This window comes from Phalacrocorax carbo, chromosome 1 (genome assembly GCF_963921805.1).
Source record: "Phalacrocorax carbo chromosome 1, bPhaCar2.1, whole genome shotgun sequence".
Taxonomy (NCBI): domain Eukaryota; kingdom Metazoa; phylum Chordata; class Aves; order Suliformes; family Phalacrocoracidae; genus Phalacrocorax; species Phalacrocorax carbo.
Window position 1 is genome coordinate 173,444,083 of NC_087513.1, and position 22,598 is coordinate 173,466,680.

Here is a 22,598-nt window from a genome sequence, read left to right on the forward strand (position 1 = left end):
CGCCTCCCCTTAGGGCGGCTGGGGCGGGGCTGCGTGGCGCCATCACCGCGGCGACGGGGGTAGGCGGCCGGCACCGCCGCGCGCCGCTTCCCGCCCTCCGCAAGCGCGGTGCGTGCCGGGAGGCGGCGGAGCGGGGCGGTGGGGGAAGCCGGGCCGCGCGTGCACACGCCATGCTGACCTCGCGCACCTTCCTGAAGCGCACGCGGGCGGGGGCCGTGGTGAAGGTGGTGCGGGAGCACTACCTGCGCGAGGACATCCCCTGCGGCGCCGTCGCCTGCCGCCTCTGCCCGCCCCGCCCCGCCGGGCCCAGCCCCGGCCTGCAGGCCCGGCCCAGCGGCGCCGCCAGCAGCCTCTGCCCCGGCCCGCACTACCTCCTGCCCGACACCAACCTCCTCCTTCACCAGGTGAGCGGCTCCCGGGGGAGCGGGAGGGCCCGGCCGTGCGCCCTGCTCCGGCCCTGGTTAAATGCGCGGGGACGTGAGGTGCCCCGCTGCCCGGGTGCTGGGGTCCGGGCCTCCTTCCCGGGGGGGCGCCGGACCTGGGCCCTCCCCTCGTTACCTGTGTCTGCTCGGCCCCTGAAGGGGTAGCCTGAGGAGGCCCTCAGCATCACCCAGTCTAGGCTGGGTTTAGACCATTTTCAGGATTTGTGAACGGCAGGAATAAAGAACAGCGCTTTTTTTGTTTGTTTGTTTAGCTGGTTGGTTTTGGGTTGGGTTTTTTTTTTTTTGTTAGTTGTAGTCTGATAGGGGTATGGAAAGTCAGGCAAGGAGAGTAAATAGAGTATCTACAGAATAGAATACACTCTGAAGCAGCAGTCAGGTTCTTCAGGTGGTTGCTTAATTTCCCTGTCAACCTGCGTTTTCCTAAACACCTAGTCTCTTTTTCAGAGACTGTTGTAGGCTTAAGTTCTTTATACCATGATGTTGATTTCAGATAATGAATAGAGGCTGCAAAATCTGTCTCTGTTCATCGATACCAATGTGCAAAACTCCCATGTACGACTCTGGAAGCATAGGGTGAACTGTACTCTGCAGCCCATCACTAACTCTGCAAGGGCTTGAGTCTGGGCAGTGCAGGCAGTGGAACTCCAGGTTGGGACACGAGGAATTCCCAAGCTCAGCATTTGAGGGTTTTTTTGATTGCTTTTGAACACATCTGTAGAAAGTGGCTCCTGCAGACACTGGAGACTGGAAGTAATTAATGAATGCTGACATGGATTACTCCAGAGAGGGGCACAACACACACGTGTTTTAGAAGTTACCCATCCCAAAAGCTCTAAGGATGTGCTTCCCAAAACAGCAAGTCAAGGGATTTTTTCAGCCTGTAACCAGTGGATGTCTTGGTGTCTGTTGGCAAAGTTTGTACATGCAGAGCACTCTGAGAATGTGCCGGGGTACGCTACAAAGGACTGGAGCAGCCAGGATTAGGAAGTCTTGGTAACAGCAGCAAAAGGTTTTACTAGCAGCTGGAACAGGATAGCAGCAGTAAAACTTGGCCTGGTAATTCAGCTTGTGCATAGAAATGTACTGGATTTCTTGCCCTGTGAACATGGCTCTAAATCTTTTAGGTCATCTAAACATCAGGTGCAGAGAAAGTTGATCTGGCATTGCTTTTAATTCTTTTAGCCATACCCTCTAGGGCCTTACTGCTGTCTCTTTAGAGATGGGTTTGCACAGTTCCTTGCTATAAGCTTAGGAAATTAAGCTTACCTTTTTTTTTCTGACAAGAGCATGGATTTTTGGTGTACATTTGTCTCTTGAACACCGGAGCTGTCAGGAGTTGGCAAACAAAATTCTGAAAAATTTTTAAGAGATTACCTCCAAAAAAAAAATGGGGCCTTTGAAAAGGTGAAGAGCAGCTAAGGAAATTCCAGTTGATTTGAATCTGCAGAAATTAAAATTGCAGTGCAATGGTGGAATTGTTTTTGGAAAACTTAAGACTACATGTGCACAGGCGTGTCCGTGTTAGCTGTATCAGTGGTCAGGTACTGTTTTGTGGTCTGCATTGCTCTCAAAAACATATGCCAGACAGCCTTTAAATTATGTTGGATTACTGTCAGATTATGCATAGATGTATTTTGTTCACAAAGATTGTAATTTACAGGAACCCATCTTATGTAAACAAAATTTCCAGTGTACACCTGGCCTTAAATTTGATTGGAGCACTGCATACATTGGGGCTGAATTTGGTGGAAGCCAGAATAAGTCCTTATCTTTACTCCAGCAAAGTTCAGGTCATGAAGAGGCTGGAAAATCCTATTTGAACTTTTTGCCCACAAGCAGGAGGAAGCAGCTTCATACACCGTTCAGTTTCCCAGCGGTGACAGAAAAAGGCAGAAGGAGGGCGACTCATTATTCATGTTAGCTTTTTACATATTAGCCAAACAAATATTTCAAGTCCTGTTATTAAGTAGAATTAAAACCCAATTTTGATTAGTTTCCATTTTGTTCCTCAGATTGATATACTTGAAGATCCTGTTATTAAGAATGTCATTGTGCTGCAGACAGTCTTACAAGAAGTCAGGAGTCGGAGTGCACCAGTGTACAAGCGAATTAGGGACGTGATTGGAAACCCTGAAAAACATTTCTATTCATTCACCAATGAGCATCATCGGTAAGGTGTGGAATAGGGTATAATAAAGTTGTACTGACATCCACTGAGAGAAATGGGAAAGCTGAACTGGAACATGCGAACTAGGTAAAAAAAAAAAATAGACTGAGGTGCATGGAGCTGTACACTTCTAAGGAATCCTATTGGGTAGTAGTTGCATGTTTCAGGAGCTTTTCTGTTTTATAATTAGTATAAGCATATATATTATGAAAAGTTGATTAGACTATTGAATAAAATTTATAGGCAAGACTAACTTGAGCAATAGAGCAATGCTTTTCCATTTTAGGATCTCTTTTAAACATTAAAAAAAAATCTGTTCGTTCATGGCAGAAAGCTCTGAGAGATGGAGATGCAATTAATTTGCCTTTATTTGTGCTCACAAGTAGTTCCTACTACTGCAGTACCATGGTTCTAGGAGTCCTGATCGCATAGTTCTGGTATCTTGAATGCAGTCCTCTTCAATCGTCAGTGAGAAGTTTTTATTAGAAGTTAACACTTCTTTGCTTTTTTCTTGTCTCTTCTGTCTCCTGACCCTTCTTCAGTGGCCTATAGCGTGTTACACATACTATAAAAATCGGCATGGCAATGATTCTTTTAGCCTCGCAATCTTGATCTTGTTTGAAAATTTTTCATAAGTATGGATGGATGTTGGGATTTGTTTTGTTTTGTTTCTTCCTTTTATTTATTTAGAGAAACATATGTAGTGCAAGAGCAAGGAGAAACTTCTAATGACCGCAATGACAGAGCCATTCGGGTAGCAGTAAAATGGTACAGTGAACACTTGAAGAAAATAGAGGATGAGGAGAAGATCCAAGTTATCTTTTTAACAAATGACAGAACTAATAAAGAGAAAGCTCTAGAGGAAGGGATAACTGCTTATACGTGTAAGTGAAGTGGCATGTACGTTTAATTTATTGCTCAGATACACAATCTCAGCAATGCCTTCATACCTAAATACCATGCATCTCTTGCATAAATATTTATGTGTGTGCTTTTGTAGGTGAGGAGTATATAAAAAGCTTGGTAGCTAATCCAGATCTTGTAGATCGTCTTGCTTGTGTATCAGATGAAGGGGTATGTTTTCATTTTCTTTTTATAAAATAAATTTATCACAAATGGTTTGCAGTATATTATTGGACACTGTATGTCAGGCTACTGGCATCAGTTTAGAAAATGAGGACCCTGGACTTTATTACCATTTGACAGTATAACTTTTTGATAACTGAAGAGAAAAAAGGAAATATTGCAGCTGTTTTTACTGCTTCTTATATGCTTATTAGTAGGTATCTAGCTATTTGTGAAAAGCCAGTTGCTTTAGATAACTGGTGTGAAGATGGGAATAACAACAGTTGGTTAAAGACAGGTTATAAATATTAGAAGTAATGGAAACAAAATGAAAACTACAAGTGTATATTGCAGACCATTTAGGTCTTTGTTTTGTGCCTGTTATTTGAAAGTTTATGTTAACTTATTATTGATCAAAAGCATTTTCTATCAAAAGCTCTCATTTTTCTGGTCAGTTAAGTTGATGTAAGTGCAGGCTGCAGCTTGAAGATGAGCTACATCCCCTCCTATTTCCTTGTGCTTTGTGTTTATCAAAAATCAAGACTTACACTTTTACATAAGACTGATATAGCTGAAAACTAACACCCCCAGAAAATGGGAAGATCCATTTCATTGGTTCTAGCAGAATGGAGTGGGAAAAGCAAGAGCAGGAAGACAGTGGAGGGCTCAGCTGATCTTTTCAGTGGTTAGCTGTACTTCACGCAGCTTTAACTAATTGCCTGACTGCTCCAAAGATTGGTCACAATAATGTGTTTTCATAAGGTTCCATATAGCTTGCGGTATATGCTTACACTGTGATTATACGGTGTAGTGCTATGCTAATATTTCTTTCACTAAGTATAAGTTTAGTCAGCATATCCAAATTAATGTAAAAGTGTACGTCACTTCTGCAATATCTTTTTAAGTAACTGCAGGCAAACAGGAAAAGAAAAGGAGACATTCCTAGACTTGCCATATTTCTATGTTCCTTATGCTTTTTATGCTACATTAGAAAAATTACTGCTTAATAGTAGTTTTTCATTATTGTGCATGTTCATACCTACACATAGTTATAATTTTGGAGTTTGCTAGCTTGAGTGTCATGTTCTTGAGCTTGCTTTTAGAATAATCACAAATACAGAAGACTGAAATTTTTTTCTTTTTTTTTAAAGAAAGAAATAGAAAGTGGAAAAATAATTTTCCCAGAACATATTCCTCTTAGCAAGCTGCAGCAAGGAATAAAGTCTGGTGTTTACCTCCAAGGAACTTATAGGGCAAGCAGAGATAATTATCTTGAAGCTACTGTTTGGGTTCATGGAGATGCTGAAGAAAACAAAGAGGTGAGTTTTTCATTTTGACTTCATGCTGTGAACTTTAACTAGCCCCAGTAATGACTTTAAATGTAATTCTTTCATGGTGACCTATGTTGTTAAAAGGAAGCTTTGTAGTAAATTTTCCTCTTCTGTGTTTTTCAGGGTTTTTTTTGCTTTGTTTTTGTTTGTTTATTTGTATGGATATAGACTACTGACATGTTGACTGTTCTCTTTTCAAAAAGAGAATGTGTTTAAAATCTTAGTTGTTAATTGACTCAAATATAACACTTTTTAAAATTAGTTTTAAATATATGGTGGAAGACAGAGAAACAAGTTTGTAGAGGATTTTCAGAAAAACTGTGATGAGTGCTTGTGAGGTGCTCTTCCTTTATTTCCCTTACTGCTTTCATGCCTGGTGATGAGCAGGTGGGCTGTTCCTCTATAAGCAGTTAACCCAGCTGTCTGCCTACTGGATTCTCTCTTGGTACAGTTTTACAGAAGTTGTTTCCAACCAGCAGCAGTTGTCTTCTCCCTCCCTATTTATAGTGGCAGCTGGAGGTGCTTCTCTGGCATTCCGTTTCTTTTATTCTTGCCTCCCAGAAGTCCTTTGGAGTCCCCTAGCCTGCAAAAATAGAAGGATTGTCTGATATAAAAGAAAAAAAAAAAAGTCTGGGGAAAATAAATGATTTTTATAGAGGCAACTGGAATCCTGAAATAATATCATCAGTACTGAAAGAAGCCTAGGCAGAGGAAGAAAATAATGCCTCACAAACATGCCTGAAATATTCTTTAGAGTGCAGAGTCTGTTACACGTGGATACTCTTCTGTTGTACGGCTTTGATTTGGGTCTTCTGTTGCCATCATCATGAATATTTGCATTTTCATTTTTTTTTCCTAAAAATTCCAGATACTTATACAGGGACTGAAACATTTAAACCGAGCAGTTCATGAAGATATTGTAGCTGTGGAGTTGTTGGCAAGAGATGAATGGGTGGCACCATCCTCAGTGGTCTTACAGGACGATGGCCAGAATGAAGATGACATTGAAATTGAAGAGGAAAAAGAAAACATTGTATGAATTAAATAATCTTTTACTTAACTTGCATTCAGAGAGATTAAATTGACAGTGTTGTTAGGCTTTAGATTTATATGTCCTTTTCATACTGAATCCTAAAAGCTATTGTGAATATGGAAATTATAAAACTTAATTGTAGTCCTACAGTTGTGTTCAATATGTGAATGTATACAAAATTGATACTTTTTAATTTTTTAATTAATCCCAATCAGAAATTCCCACATTACTTTGTTAAACTTAGTCTAAAAGCTATGGAGTGGTAGTCAGGTAGCCAGTCGTATAATGCAAAGCTGTATACAGATGTACAGGTTAGGGTTTGCTAGAATAGGAGCAGATGTGCCATGATGACGGTCAGCTTTTATAGGCAATGCATACGTTTGGAACCAGTTGTAAAATGTTCTTTAGCTTCTTGCAGTAATTCCGCTTAATGTGCGTGCAGTGCACACACGTGTATACCCTGTCCAACAAATATTTGCATTTCTTTAGGGACATGATCTTCCTACTGAATTCCATGGGAATGTTTTTTAATTACTGTGATTAGAATTATTGGAGAATTTTCAAGCAACGTAAAAGGGCTCCTAAAAGTTATAATAATAGCTTGGAAAGGAAAATGGAGATAGTTGTGGAGTAAGCAGAGACAGTGGAACAAGGTAACATTTCTTCAGAGTCTTTTTCTGCAGTTCTTTGTTTTTCTGAAGCAATGTCCATTAAAAAAAAAAACACAACAAAGCAGTCGCATCACATACTAAAACTATTAACAAGTCATGCAAAGCACAGGGAGACACAGTTCTGTTTATGAAGTCATAGAACTTAGGGCGTTATAGTGACACACAAGTCGCTACTACCAAGGTTTGAGATATGTGCTGTAGTCAAACATGTTAACGTTTTGTGGTTTTAACTTCTGTTTTCTACCAGCTGAAGACTTCTGATAACAAGGACATGCTGAGACCTACAGGAAAAGTAGTGGGCATTATAAAAAGAAACTGGCGACCATTTTGTGGCATGCTTTCCAAATCACAGATCAAAGAAGTAAGGAAATAATCAAGTTATTTTAAGTGTAGGGTTTTTTTTCCCCTTTAATTAGAAATTATTTGTTCCTTTTTCTTGATGTTAAAAGGCAAGGCGCCATTTGTTTACACCAGCTGATCGCAGAATTCCTCGCATTCGAATAGAAACAAGGCAGGCAGATACATTGGAAGGACAAAGAATAGTTGTTGCTATTGATGGTTGGCCCAGGAATTCCAGGTATCCTAATGTAAGTTTGTTTTCTTCTGAACTTATATCTGCCCAAATTTTATGTGTTTGTTAGGTAAGATGTTTATTATTATCTGCACCGCTGAGTAACCTCAAAAAGCATTGACATGAATTTTTTGATGGTGCAAATTAAGGAAGTCCTCAAATTATTCAGTTTACTCTTACCCCCAAAAAACAGGTACGGGTTATACTTAAAAAGCTTGGTCCTCAGGTTCTGCAGTGAACGTATATGTGCTAAGTAAGGTGTTTTATTTAGACTAACTAGAGACTGCCTTGTTTTTACTCTGGGTTCCTAGAAGGGTGAGCCATTCGCTGTGGCATTGCTCATCCAAACACTGATCACCATCATGGCAAGTAGTTTCAAACATAATGGCCAAATTCAGTCAAATTGCCGGTGGGGCAGAGTTTACAGGTAATTAAGGTCTTAAAAATTCTTTGTAAATAAACAGGAGGATATAAGAGACATTGAGGACACTAGCTTCAATTTGTGTTGAACGCTAACCAGGTTTTGAAGACGCTTCTGTTGTCTTGTGCAGGAGGGCATAGCTTGTAATGAACAAGAGCACAGCTGTCTCACCTGCATTTAGAGAAATGAAGGAAACTTGGAATATATGGAAGGAATGTTAAGACAAAGACAGCATTACTGCAGGGGTCGAGAGATGTGAGAAAGGAGGTAAAGTTAGTGTAGTGTTAGGGAGTGGGATGTGTGGCAAAATACAAACCAACAGAGAAATTAGACCGTACTGGTTTTGCTGCTTACACAGCAATGCTTTTTTTTTTTTTTTTCCCCCCTGCAAAACTGAACTGCTATGTTTACAACTTTTGCAGTCTTAAATGTGGAGAATTTCCTGACATTCTAGGAAAAGAAGGGGAAATAAAAAGTTCAGACTTACTGAATCGATTAAATATTTGAAATTAAATTTCAAATATTTATATTTGAAATATATTGAAATATTTGAAATTAATTTTGAAGATGAGAAATTTGAAGAAGAAAAGATTAATCCTCTGTGTAGTATAATGTACTAATAACCTATGGGATAATGGTCTCAATTATTTTTGAGCAGTGTTGCTTGATGTGCATGTGTGTGTATGTGTGTGTGTATATATTTGAATGTATGTATCTTGTTTTTCAGGGTCATTTTGTTAAGAACTTAGGAAGTGCTGGAGATAAAGAGACCGAGACAGAAGTTCTTTTGCTTGAACATGATGTCCCTCATCAGCCTTTTTCCCAGGGTGTCCTTAGTTTCCTACCAAAAATGCCATGGAGCATTACAGAACAGGTAATAATTTTAAAATTACTTTAATAATTACTGTGCCTTCTCCTTCATAACATTCTCGGATATCAAAATATATCCAAAAATAGAGGAAGAATGTTGTCCAAATCCATTTTATCTTAGTGTGGACTTTCAGCCAGATTTCCTCTGGAAACAAGGCCTCTGTAAGTTTTTGGGTTTTGGCTAAGACTGTTTATTAGGTATAGGTAAAAACTGTAAGATTTTTAAGATAAAAATCATATTACAGGTTTCATTGAAAAGTAAAAATATTCTAAAAAGGGTTTTTTGCAATGGAGAGAGACCAAAATTCAGAAAATTGTAAGATCATCCCTAAGAGTTTTTTACCTTGCTAAATAGCTTTGTAACCAGATGTGGCAGCCTGTGTCATCTCTAAAATAATCTGAGGAGAGGAATCTTTAATATATCCCGCTATAATCCAGTAAAGTCATTAGAGAAAGAGAAATTGGTGTTTACAGAATTGCTCATTTTAAATGCTGTTAGTGAATTTCAGGTTGTCCCCGGTAGCTTAAATATGGGAAATGGTTGCTTTAGAATCTATGGGAAAATGTCATCAGGGAACAATTGGAGCATGATGTAGTTTTTGTGTTGCGCTGGGCTGAGTGTTTTTTGTTTGTGCATTTTGTGTATTTTGATTTCTTTGAGGTCAGCAACTTTTTTTGCAATTTACTGCCTACTCCTATTTCTTTTGAATGTAGAAACTGAAGGAGGGATCTTTGTGTAAATTAGCTGTCTAAAAGTCAGTTGTCTAGTCTACGATACCTATCTGAGATCTTTTTGTAGCCATCATACAAAGGTAGATACTTCCAAAGTGTGCAGTTCCTTTCAACTGTCTACACATCTAAGCCGTAGAAAGCTAGAAGTTCGTAGAGAGCAATCATATCCTAAAAAATATCCCCAGCTGGACATCAGTCAAAATTTCACTTAAAAATTTTGATTCCTGGTACTGCTAATTCTGAGATCATAGAATCGTAGAATTAATGAGTTGGATTGGAAAGGAACTTAAAGATCACCTAGTTCCAACCCCCCTGCAATGGGCAGGGACACCTTCCACTAGACCAGGTTGCTCAGAGCCCCATCCAACCTGGCCTTGAACACTTCCAATAATGGGGCATCCACGAGTTGTCTGGGCAACCTGTCCCAGTGCCTCACCACCCTCAGAGCGAAGAATTTCTTTGTGTATCTAAATCTACCCTCTTTTAGTTTAAAACCAGTACCCCTTGTCCTGTCACAACAGGCCCTGCTGAAAAGTTTGACCCCATCCTTCCTGTAGGCCCCCTAAAAATACTGAAAGGCAGCAATAAGGTTTCCCCACAGCCTTCTCTTCTCCAGGCTGAACCACCCCAACTCTCTCAGCCTGTCCTCATAGGAGAGGTGTTCCAGCCCTCTGATCATTTTTGTGACTCTCCTCTGGACCTGCTCCAACAGGTCCATGTCCTTCTGTGCTGAGGGCTCCAGAGCTGGATGCAGCGCTGCAGGTGGGGTCTCACCAGAGCGGAGCAGAGGGGCAGAATCACGTCCCTCGACCTGCTGGCCACACTGCTTTTGATGCATCCCAGGATACAGCTGGCTTTCTGGGCTGCAAGCGCACATTGCTGGCTCATGTCCAGCTTTTCATCCACCAGTACCCCCCAAGTCCTTCTCCTCAGGGCTGCTCTCAATCCCTTCATCCCCCAGCCTGAATTGATATCTGGGGTTGCCCTGACCCAGGTGCAGGACCTTGCGCTTGGTTGTATTGAACCTCATGAGGTTCTCATGGACCCACTTCTCAAGCTTGTCCAGGTCCCTCTGGATGGCATCCTGTCCTCCCTGAGGTGTGTCATGCGCACCGCTCAGCTTGGTGTCATCTGCAAACTTGCTGAGGGCATGCTCACTCACACTGTCCATGTCAACAACAAAGATGTGAAGCTCATTAAAAGATGGTGGTTTTATTCTGTATCTCTTCTGGTTTGGTTCCAGCAAACAGGAAAATTTTCACTTGATCATCATCTGTCTTCAGTTTTTCTATCACTGTAGTTCTGTATGTCTTTTTTTATCTTGTAAATAAATATTACTGCAAATGTTGTCCTAAGGGGAAAAAACCCATTCTGAAAATAATCGGTTCCTTTAGAAAATCTTATGCAAAGTGCCTTTTCTCAGATGATCATTTTTACTTTGATATGGAAGTTGTTCTTGAAAATTTTTTTTTTTTTTTTAATTTCAGGACATGAAGCACAGGGAGGACTTAAGGCATTTGCATGTTTGTAGTGTTGATCCTCCTGGCTGTACGGATATTGATGATGCACTACATTTTAGAGAAGTGGAAAATGGAAATATAGAGGTATTTTTTTTCATTTTAATTAAACCAGTCATTTTTTTATTTACTTCTTCCTTTCATTTACAAACAGTTCAGTAAGGCTAATAGTAAATGACATGAGCAAAGTTCCAGACCTGTTGTAAAAGAAATTATTGGTGTTTGCACAACTGCAAGATGGTAATAAAGAGAGTTGATTTGCATTACATCAGTGTCAGAAGTGGGAATTTAATGTTGTCTAAATTCACCTTGCTTTTTGCTGATTTGGCATGGGAAATTAACAGAATTTATTTGCTGCTTTAGCAAAGTATAAGCATGGATATCTACAGCTAGGATAAGGACCTATCAGTAGAAAAGGTGAAGCTACTGCTGTCATGCCTAAGGAATGATTATTTTATTTAAAAAAAAAAAGCTACAGACTTAACACCAGCTCTTTATCCCCCTTATAACTGATTTAGTCAAGTTTTCTTCATTCTAAATTAATTTGTAATTGTAATACCAGAGTGTGCCGAAAGGGAAGGTCTAGCAAACAGAAAAACAAAACCAAATTTGCAGTGAGCCTTGAAGAAAATGAAAGAGGTTATTTGAGCTCCCAGGCAAGAAGAGTTGCATTTGTAATGAGTATAACTTTCCAATAAACGTACACATGCCCTTATTTTGCGTAAGTGCTGCAACTATTGTTTTTAATATCAGTATGCTAGGTTTTGACTGTTCCTATTACTAAATATAGGAGCTGCTGAAGGGAACTAGGAATGGGTAAATAGGGTTGTAAATAAAACTTGAGAAAGTTTCTTTCATGTTGAGAACTATTTCTGTTTCATAAGATGCATAATGTGATGCCTGTGTTTTAGGTTGGTGTACATATTGCAGATGTCAGTCACTTTATTCGCCCAGGAAATGCTTTGGATGAGGAATCAGCAAAAAGAGGAACAACAGTATACCTGTGTGAAAAAGTAATTGTTTTCCATATAAAAAGCTTTTTGTACTGTGGCTGGATTTTTTTTATTGCTTTCTTCTTTTAATTCTTGGGAGTAAAGATGTTCTCTCTAAGGAAGAAAAAAAAGTAGACTACTTTGGGCTGCACTTAATTTGCCTAAGACTATCAAATTAAAGGTGCTTTCTGACATTCAGCCTTGCACAGCAAGAGGGAGAATTTTTTTAAAATCCATTATCTGGAGAATATCCCTTTCAGCTCCTGTTTGAGCATGTAGTTCTGAAACTGGACTACTGTTTTAATATTGATGTGGAATTGCAGAAGTGGCCTGGTTTTGCCTTTTCCATTGTTACTTCTTGTGGTAGCTAATCTATTTGTATTCAGTACAACTGTACACTTAGTCCTGTTTATTTTAACTTATTTCTCAGAGACCACCGTTTAGTTTCAGAAATAACTGTTAATAGAAACTGGTAATTAAAATGGATCTTGGCATGAATTTCCTCTAAAGTAGCCTACTTTTCTTTCAGAAATCTGAGCTTTCTAAGCCAAAAAATAAAGTAATTATTATTTCCAAGATTTTAGTATATTAAAAATCAGGCACATACTTAACTAGCTTACTTATAACTAGTTATTATTTTTATTTTTCACTTTGCAGAGGATCGATATGGTTCCAGAGTTACTTAGTTCCAACTTATGCTCCCTGAGATCGAATGTGGACAGGTATATGTACATGATGTTTGATCCTGACAGGAAACTCCAGATGTTTATATGTGGATTTTAAGTGATTTTCCCCCCTTCTTCCCTTGTAGGCTTGCATTTTCATGTATATGGGAGATGAACCACAAGGCTGAAATTCTAAAAACCAGATTTACGAAGAGTATTATTAATTCCAAGGTTAGTCACATAAATATTGTTTTACTTCTGAAAAAAAGCTGGAGACCTTTTTATAAAAACAATGATCAACAGAGTTGATAATGAAGTTTTCTTCTTTCTGTTCATTAATTTATATTTTCTTCAAATTAAAAAAAATGATGCTTAAATTGTAAAAATAAAGAATTCTGCCCTGTACTTTCAAACCTCCAAGGCTGCAATGTTTTTTGTGAGGTTAGGTTGGTATGTACCAGCTAGTCACAATTTTCAGACTGTGTAAGTGGTTAATATATTTCTGAAAATTAGACCTCTAATGTATGAAATAGATCTGTCATCAGCATTAAAAAAAAAAATAAACCACTGTAAATGCCTGGTATTAATATCTTGCATAGATCTGTCCTGTTTTGTCCATTATCCTTTGAGAATGACATGCATTTAAGTGGTGAATGTAAAGCTTAGTATTACTGTGAGCAAGTTGCAGTTTCTGCAAGAGAGATCTATGTTTTTCTTTTCACTATCAATTATGTATCATGATGTCTCTCTTTTTTTAACCTCTTCAAGGCTTCTCTTACATATGCTGAAGCACAGATGAGAATTGATTCAGCAACTATGAATGATGATATTACTACTAGCCTACGTGGACTAAACAAATTAGCAAAAATTCTGAAGAAGAGGAGAATTGATAATGGGTAAACTGTGCGGTGTCCCTGTGACCTTTTTTCCCTGGGTTTGGTTTGGTTTTTTTCTGGCTATTTTTTGCTGTCAAACTATAATGCTACTCTATATCCATTTTTCCAGTGAAAATCTTGAAAGAGAAGTAGCTTGCTACTTCGATTTGTATAAAAATGCCTATCTTTGTTTCCCCAAAAATATAAACCTGGGATGTTAACTTTTCCATCACAAGATCAATGAATATAGACCTCTTACGGGCATTATAAAAACACAGCCAGGCGGAGTAGCATTTGAGATTTTAGGAGCTAATATTGATGTATGTCTGCATTGTAATTTTCGCTAATTTGAGCATTAATTCTGTCATTGTATTTTTAATTTCTGCTAATGCTAGAAGATTTTGCTGATTTTAAATTACAGTGTCATGATAAACCCAGATTTTGTGTACCAGCCTGCAACTCAGCTTTACTGTAATTCAATCATACCACTTACTGTCTTCCAGAGCCTTGACACTTTCCTCACCAGAAGTTCGTTTCCACATAGACAGTGAAACTCACGATCCTATCGATTTGCAGACTAAGGAGCTCAAGTATGCGTATTATTTTCCTCAGTTAGTTAATTCAGGGCAGGGGTGGAATTGAAGGCATGTTTAAATAGCAACATTTACTTAATAGTGTACAAAGTTCATATAATAGTGCAGGACAATCATAGAATTATAGAATGGTTTGGGTCGGAATGGACCTTTATAGATCATCTAGTCCAAAGCCTGCTGTCAAGGGCAGGGGCAGCTTTCACAAGATCAGGTTGCCCAAAGCCCCATCCAGCCTGACCTTGAGCACTTCCCATAATGGGGCATCCACAGCTTCTCTGGGCAAGCTGATCCTAGAAAAGAGAATTCCTTTGTGTTTTTTCTGCACTATTTATGAAGCAAGTTTTGAACTGTATGCTTCATATACGAACTTAAGTCTTTACTATTGATTTGATGGAGCACTAAGGTCCAAACTCTTGACATCCCACTGGCTTCTCAGGGATGCTCTTCTACCGGTATTAACAAAGGAGAGAAAGGAGAACTTGGAGTTATGGATTGCTGAAACCTTAAGAACAACAGAGCAGTTAGTGCACGTGTACACAGTGATACAGACAATCATCCTGAGGAGTTCTAGAAATGGAGCTACTGATTCAGTTTCGGAAGCTAGATACTTACTTTCTCTCATACTACGACTTCGTTTCTGTGCTAAAATCTACACTTACGTATACCATCATGACTTTATGGTGTGCAACATGGTGCCTTCAGGCTTCATATGCACAATATTTGAACAGTTTTTTTAGGAAGAAATCAAGAGGCTTATCTGTTGGTCTTTTGGAGCATTTTAAAGAGCTTTTCTTTTTTTAATCAAATTTGTTATTTTAGAATATCTTGGGGTTTTCCCTCTCAACAATTATTTACGAAGTTTCAAATGCTATGTTTTTAGTCTTAAAAATGTTCACCTAATTGTATAAATGTTCCAAACCACTAGTTACTGTTACATAATATTGTTAGGATGGTAGAATGTTTCTTCATTAGGTGCTCAAATACATAATTTAATGCTTTTCTAACAATATAAAATATTTTATGTTGCTAGGGAAACAAATTCCATGGTTGAAGAGTTCATGTTGCTTGCCAACGTCTCTGTAGCACAAAAAATCTACGATGAGTTCCCAGAATTTGCTTTGCTCCGGAAACACCCTGCTCCTCCCCCATCAAATTATGACATCCTTGTGAAGGCAGCAAAGTCCAAGGCAAGTTTTTACCATGCTAATAAAGTGACTTAATTAGAAAAGGCTGTGTTTTCTCTCTGGTTGGCCACTTACCCAAGAATAAGGGTTGGAAAGCAGTATTTTGAAAGTGCGTCAGCTGCACTTTGAAATTGCTGGTACTTGTAGCAAGGTATCTGTACCTCTAGATGAAAGGAGAAACTCCCAAATTCTATCAGTGTAAGATGAAGAGATGAGCCCAAACCCAGCCCATTTCATTTTCCACTGCTATAAAACTGGAATAGTGATGATTTAATTTGTAATCTGAAAATTCTTTTTAAAGTACCATTTTATTTGGAAAGCTGAATTCCTGTGCATAGACAAACATTCTTTTAATAAACCAAAATTATTTTTCACTAGTCTGTCCAAACCAACAGAATTAGGTATTAATATGCTATATTCTTGTTACACTTTTAAAATAAATATACAATTATATTACCCTAAAACAGGCTTAATTTGACCTCTAGATCATACTTTGTTGTCAGTAGTTGTACATGAAGGAAAGAACGTTCAGCTGATCTTGTGATGAAACTTACTTTGTGTGACTGGAAATTAAAAGTGCATTGTTTATTTTCACGCTGCTGAATTTTTATCAGGGCACACTGGCAAACAGGGAACAAACTTAGTGTCATGCAGTACTAGTTTTGCAAATCACTTTTCCAATTATAAGTTTTCATTATTTTGTGGAGGACATCCAAGAAGGTTGATTACAGCTTACACTGTGCTTGGATGGAAGTCTTTGTGTGGCATAAATAAATTTTTTTTTTAATTTGCATATCCCTTTGATTTATTCAATAAAGGGATGGAAAAATCAAACCGAAGGAAATAAAAGCTTGTTAATATTAGCATAAAGTGTTTGTTAGTTCTGAATGGATGTCTTTTCTGAATTCCTAGGCTGCTGACTTAGCTTTTCATTGTTTGCATAAAGCACTAGTAATAATGAGGGAGGGATCTGTGAGTGGGGGGATTTTTTTTTTGTGTGTGTGTGTAACAGTGGTATTCCAGTCGGTTGTTAGTAGGTATGATACCTGTGCCAGTTGCTAAGATCAGCACGGAGGTAGCTGTTACATTTCTGCTTGTGCTTGTACTCTGCTAATATTTGCTAGTAATACCTGACCATTTTTTTTTCCTTCCTTCCAGAATTTGGAAATTAAGACAGATTCTGCAAAGGCTTTAGCTGAATCGTTAGACAAAGCTGAATCTCCTACGTTCCCCTATCTAAATACACTGTTGAGAATTTTGGCCACTCGCTGCATGATGCAAGCTGTTTATTTCTGCTCTGGAATGGACAATGATTTCCATCACTATGGTTTAGCCTCACCTATTTACACCCACTTTACCTCACCTATTAGAAGGTACTTTTATTTTTATGAAAGTTTCAGAGAACAAAAAAGTGATTTATTTGTGAAGAAATTATATTTTAAGTTGTAGTGGTGTCCATTTAAAATACTGTTTCTGTTCAGCTTCAGTTTTCAGTTGAAACAGCAGTGGCTTTACACAGTGATCCATCTTCACGTCAGCTCCTAGCTTTGTTGTCTACAACTCCAAAGTTCTAATAAAATTTTTTTAAAAGGCTCATAAAAATAAGAGAAATACATCCCTATGGATATTTCTGGCATAGAAATGCCCTTTGGGAACAGTTAGCATCACATAACTCAACCAGAGACTGAGGCAGAGTTTGGCCAGTCAGTTTTCAGGTGGGAGCTGTATTTAAATTTCGAGTATTCTACATGCAAAGAATTTATTTTATTTTTGCATATCAAAACATTGCTAATTTGAAACTTGCTACTGTAGCTGTTGCAATGCAATGAAATTGTACAGCCTGGAAGATGAGGGGGGGGGGTTATTTTTTCTTTCAACCAAGAAATATCTAAGTTTTGAAGAAAATAATTGTCATTGTATTTTGCTCCTTAGAAACATTTCAAGTGAAATATCTTGCAGGTGGATTAAAATTTCCTGTGCATTGTGTGGATAATTTGTGGAGATTCTGGGAGTCCTAATGTTAAATTTTAATTGCTAACAGATAACTTAAAAAGTTCCTGGCTGAAGTTCTAATAGAAGTTAAGTACCAAGAAGTTCAAGTATGATTACACTTTGCAGATCAATGGCATTGAAATACTGTTCTACACTAAATTTGTCTAGTTCATGGGAAAGAGAGGAGGGAGTGGGTTAAGCTGCCATGGTGAAACAACATGCCTCAGTCCAAAAATAAAACTTTGTTTCTTGTAAACGTTCAACAATACAGTCTCTATTGGTAGAATATAGTAAAGAGTTTCTTTTAGAAAACCGTACAGTTCCGTCTGGCTCTGCAGAGCATATCTTTGGTTAGCAAAGAAAGTGGCCTTGAATCAATACAGGCTGTTATGAGCAGACCGTCATCGTTACAAAAACTTTTTCATCTGTAAGATTTATAAAAACAAAATTATATTCAGGAACTTTTTTTTTTTCAAATTAAAAAAGTATGTTTTGATATGTTGTTGATCATTTAACCTCATCTATTGCAGGTATGCTGACATTATAGTACATCGGCTTTTGGCAGCAGCCATAGGAGCAGACAGGACTTACCCAGAACTTACAGATAAGCATAAGCTAGCGGATATATGTAAAAATCTCAACTACCGACACAAAATGGCTCAATACGCACAAAGAGCGTCTGTTGCATTCCACACACAGGTAAGTAGTTCTGAGATGCGAGGATTAACTGTGGACAATTCATGTTAATTTTAAAGGAAGGCAGGGAACATTGAGTTGTGCTTTGTAGAGCAAAACCACGGAAGTCTGCAGGAATGATTAAGAATAAGGGCTGCTGCTTTGAGGAAAAGCTTCAGCATCGCATTGCTGGTTCTGAAAAATTTAGAATGCTAGCATTTTGAGGATTCTTTTTACTTTGTGCTTTCTATAAATACTATGAACGCTTAATATTGCAGTTTGTGGGATTTTTAAAATATGCTTTCAATATCAGGTGTATAATTATCACCAAGTATAGATTTGTATTTGAATAGGGTTTTAAAAATTTTTTTAAGCCAGTACATTGCAATCCAGAAGAGAATGTTCTAGTGGGTTTTCTTCTTATTCATATATTCTACTTTTGTTACAGCTGTTCTTCAAAAGCAAGGGAGTACTGAATGAAGATGCATATATATTATTTGTAAGAAAAAATGCAGTTGTGGTTCTGATTCCCAAGTATGGGTTAGAAGGAACAGTCTTCTTTGAAGAAAAAGATAAACCAACACCAAGACTGGATTACAACAATGAGGTATGTTTTATAATCTGTAGTAGTAGTGCCACTATGGTCTTTATAACTCTAAATAAACAGGTTCTGACAGGAATTGGTTTCCGTAATAGATACTACTAATATCTAATTATCTGGGTAAATACCGCAAAAATGTATATACGACGGATCACGTCACTCTGAACGTTCAGGACAATAATTTGTGTTCATTTTTATTGACATGTAACATAAATAATTTCCTACAAGAATATTTATTTGTATAAAGACATAAGACATTGTAAGCAATGAGTATTTGTACAAAATTTGAACTTCCAGGTACCATCGCTTACTGTGGAAGACACGACATTACATGTATTTGATAAAGTTAAAGTGGACGTTACATTAGATGCTTCCAACATCCAGCATCAGAAAATTCGGATGGTGTTGGTAGAACCAAAGGTAAGGCACGAGATTTGTGATTGATAGAATCATATTATACTTTGGGAATCTTAAAAAATCAGCATATGGTAAAAATGAAATTTAACCCTGAAGAAAAAAGAATCATTTAGCAGCAGATTGTAGTGATTGCTTCAGATCTACTCTCAATAAAGCACAGGTCTGCTTTCACTGGCTGTTGAAAAGAATAAAGGGCTCTAAATGAAATTTCCCTTCTGGGCCCATCAGGGATATTTCCACTGATGGGAAAGATGATGATTTGCTGAAGTAATATCTTTTGAATTTCATGGTTCTATAATCAAATCTCCCTTTTGAAAATCTGCCAAGACTCAGTAGGATCATCTTTTTGCTCCAGTAAATTACAGTGTAACTGTGATGGGTGGCTCAGAAGGAAACTCTGTAATTGCTGGCTGTAAGCGGCAGTCCTTTCTTACAACTTCCACAATATAAAAATTCTCCCTTGATAATATTGTAAGAACTGTAATGTCCTATTAACTGTCTCTCTGGTCTTAAGAATTTAAATTCAAGCTTCTTTAGTACATTTGGGGCACTGGGGTTTTCACCTGGTCTCACACCTCAGGCCTGCTGAGCATTTCGCGTGCCATTACAGGGTTGTGTACTGTCACGAAGTTGCACGTGACTTTTTTTGGTAAACAGATGGTTGCAGTAATTGAGTATCCATAATCATGGAGTATCCATAATCATGGAGGAAAAAGAAAACCCAAAACAAGCAAGAGGCCCTTGTTGTTTGTACAGCCAAACATTTTTTCTTTTTTTCCCTGAGAAATCATCTGTTTCCAAACATGTAAATATTCTGATCTTTGAGCTGTTGTATTAGCTTGAGTTGAAGGCAGTCCTCATGATTTAAAAAAGTAGAAGATAATGAAATTTGTAGTAGAAAGAAACCCGGCATCCTGCTGCGCATTCACATGCTGAGCTGCCTGTGGCTTGCGCTCACCAACTGGCGTTTGTCAGAGCCGCTGTTGCGGGTGTGACGCAGGAATATTCCTGTCACAGTGAGTGCAGTCCCTGAGGAACACACCTCGTTCATTGAAAATAGACACCAAGTAAGGCTAATGCAAGCTGATTATGGTTTGGGTTTTTTTTGCCCCCTCCCTCCCCTTCCCTTCTGCTTCTTGTACCAATTTCTGTGGAGGTCCTCGCTCTACAACGATACAGGAACAGCTGCGCTAGTTAACCCAAAATTCTGTCATCCTAAACACCAGTTATTAGCCCTCCTTCCTGGTAAGGAACGAGTATAGGAGTAAGATGCACATACAATGATCGTTCCCGTTGTCTCCATTCAAAGCTTCCAGCAATTTATAACTTAGTCTCACCCAGAGATACGCATCTTTGTGTTCATTCAGCAGATAGTGTCTTGTTCTGTGAATTTGTTTAATTGTTCTTTTTCCCAGCTTAGACTTCTGACTCCCAGAGTATCTTGTAACAGTGAGTTCCTGCAGCAAACTGAATGAAAAAACCTTTCGTTTCAAGCACGATGCCTCATACCATTACTTGATGACATAGTCTGTTTCCTGCACTACGAAAAATAGTCTTTTTTTCCCATTTACTGTGCCCGTGCCACTCGATTCTCTATACTTCTATTACCCGCTATGCTAGTTCCTGCTTTTCTGGAAACTCTCGTATCTTTGATCTTCCTCATCACCTTTATGTTCTTGTAGTTCTGTGGGTTTTTTTGTTTTGGTTTGGTTTTTTTCTTGAGCTGGGAGAAACAGGATGGTTTTAGAACTCTGCGATGGACAGGGTCTAGTCCTGGCACTGTTAGTGTTCCTCTTACCCAGTTTGTTCTAAACACTTTTTTTTCACTGTGTAACAGCATTCTTGATGTTGGTCTTAATTTTCCCGAGTGCTTGAAATACACTTTAATTACCTGTTCTTGCCTGCTTTAGGCTTTTATTATCATCAAGCTATCCACTGATGGAGGAGCAAGGAAGAATTCTCTTACTTGGAGAATGTTTGTTACTGTTCCTCAGTCTTTTGCGCTTGCCTTTTTAACTTAATTCTGTGCTTCTTGATTTGGACAACTGTTAACTTGTCATACTAATCACTCTTAACCGTTCTCTTGAATGATAAAAGGCATATTCTTACTCCAAGTCTGTCTTTTTAAATTCTATCTCACCCTGAAAGCATTTTAACTTTTTGCAATCCCCTTTAATAAAAAATCTTTATTAAATTCCTTATTATTGCTGATGTAATGCACTTTAAGGTTTGGGATTTTATTGCCTTGACCACGGTGATGCATTTTGAATAAGTACACTGAAACCTGTGGGGAACCCCTTAAGCAGTTCCTCAGGTAGGAGCTGCTTCTCCCTTTTTACGGGTGCTCTGGCTAGTTAGTCCCAGAAACAGGCCACTATGGCACCTGGAAACCTGGCCTCTGGAGCCTTCTTGTGACATTTACTCACTGAAGGTAACTTGTTACTGTGTTACCTGTCCTCACTGCTTCTCCAATGCTCCTTCGCATGTCAGAACCACTGCTGACCAGAACCACAGCCTTCACCTTACGGCAGCGGGTTCAGTTCCAGCACAGGTGCCTGTACTACTCTCATACAATTTTAAATGACTCTTCTACTGGTATGGGCTTTTGTCGCTCTCATGTAATTTATAACCCGGCACTGAAGTCCTAGTGACCCACTTCCTTGCACCAAGCTTCTGAAGTGCCCGTTACCTTCTCTCATTAGCCATTACAGTTTGCCCGTAGCCTCAAATGTAGAGGAGCGTACAGGGATCTGGTCGTGGCCCAGTCGTTTTATGAACCTACTTACATGAACTGTATTTCGTCGTAGCCTCCTTCACTCTTCTCTGCTTTGATGCTACTCATCCCCATACTGTCAAAGAAAGCATAGCACACTTCTCCATCACCTCTTCCCTTGAGGCCAAATCATTCTCTGTAAGCACACAGGCTCTTCATCCTTGTTCTTCCTTGCTTTAGAAGTCTGTTCTTCATTTATTTAAAAAATTTTTCCCATTTCTCCCAAAACTAAATGCCTTTTTGCTATGCAGTGTCCCAAGCCTGACAGGAGCAGCACTTCAGAAAACACTGCAGTGGTGATTGTTTTGAAAGCAAAATGCAAGTGGGTAGGTTTTAGCCCCCTTTTCTTTCACACCCTGTGCCTTATAAGCACATGGTAAGGCGTGGCAGACAACTGACAAGACAGGAGGTGCAGAAGGCACAGCTGGCACCTTAGCCAGGGCGGGGCTGCTCCTTGCACTGCCCTCCTATTTTTCCAGCTTTTACTTCATTGGAGTGTTCTAGCTGCAAGCGTTATATCATGGTAGACCCTTTTTCAGATGACTAACAGAATTTTCTGATGTTGATACAGTGCTTGGAGAAGGTCTGTACACGTAAACTCAAGTTTTATCAGGATCGTGTGAGCTAAACTTTGAGTTAGAAGTGTTCTGACTTCTAATTCTTTTCTTACTGTAGATACAAGGAAATGATGTGCCTGCAAATCCATCTACAGAGATAAGCAGCAAGAATGAACCAGAGAAAAAGAAAAAGAAGCTACAAAAATAGCTGAATATAAAAGTTAATGGGAAGTCACACATGAATTATTTGTATGTACATATTTTTCCCTATGGGCAAAATGCTAGAAACAGGTTTTGTTTACTTTTAACTACACATTTTAATAATTTGTAAAACTGGCTTTTTTAAAAAACTTTTTATGAACATATATACGAAGGAAACCAATATTAAAACCACATGCTGCTACAGTTTTGTCTTGAGTGAAAATAAACCGCCAAAACTAGACCTCTTCCTTT

General features: G+C 38.6%; 2 protein-coding genes across 2 annotated transcripts in view; one reads left to right on the top strand and one right to left on the bottom strand.

Annotated features, from left to right (window-relative positions):
• Positions 1–73: 73 nt before the first annotated feature.
• Positions 74–22,591, top strand: DIS3 (DIS3 homolog, exosome endoribonuclease and 3'-5' exoribonuclease). Its single transcript, XM_064440751.1, has 21 exons — positions 74–404; positions 2,456–2,613; positions 3,301–3,494; positions 3,611–3,684; positions 4,827–4,994; positions 5,875–6,039; positions 6,958–7,071; positions 7,160–7,297; positions 8,430–8,576; positions 10,792–10,908; positions 11,733–11,834; positions 12,471–12,535; positions 12,625–12,709; positions 13,247–13,374; positions 13,857–13,943; positions 14,977–15,133; positions 16,289–16,503; positions 17,653–17,821; positions 18,246–18,404; positions 18,696–18,818; positions 22,264–22,591. The coding sequence occupies exons 1-21, from the start codon at positions 171–173 to the stop codon at positions 22,351–22,353; spliced, it is 2,889 nt and encodes a 962-aa protein (XP_064296821.1). The 5' UTR covers positions 74–170; the 3' UTR covers positions 22,354–22,591.
• The window catches only part of BORA (BORA aurora kinase A activator), a 38,602-nt gene continuing 20,991 nt past the window's right edge, over positions 4,988–22,598 (bottom strand). The window contains exon 13 of the mRNA XM_064440758.1: positions 4,988–5,589. Within this exon, the coding sequence (XP_064296828.1) occupies positions 5,585–5,589 (5 nt within the window). The 3' untranslated portion in view covers positions 4,988–5,584. The remainder of the gene's footprint in view (positions 5,590–22,598) is intronic.

Excerpts from the sequence above, each read along its gene's own strand:
- DIS3 (XM_064440751.1), top strand. The coding sequence starts at position 171 with ATGCTGACCTCGCGCACCTTCCTGAAGCGCACGCGGGCGGGGGCCGTG. Across the intron at positions 16,504-17,652 it reads TTTACCTCACCTATTAGAAG|GTATGCTGACATTATAGTAC; the intron begins GTACTTTTATTT and ends CATCTATTGCAG. Across the intron at positions 18,819-22,263 it reads TGGTGTTGGTAGAACCAAAG|ATACAAGGAAATGATGTGCC; the intron begins GTAAGGCACGAG and ends TTCTTACTGTAG.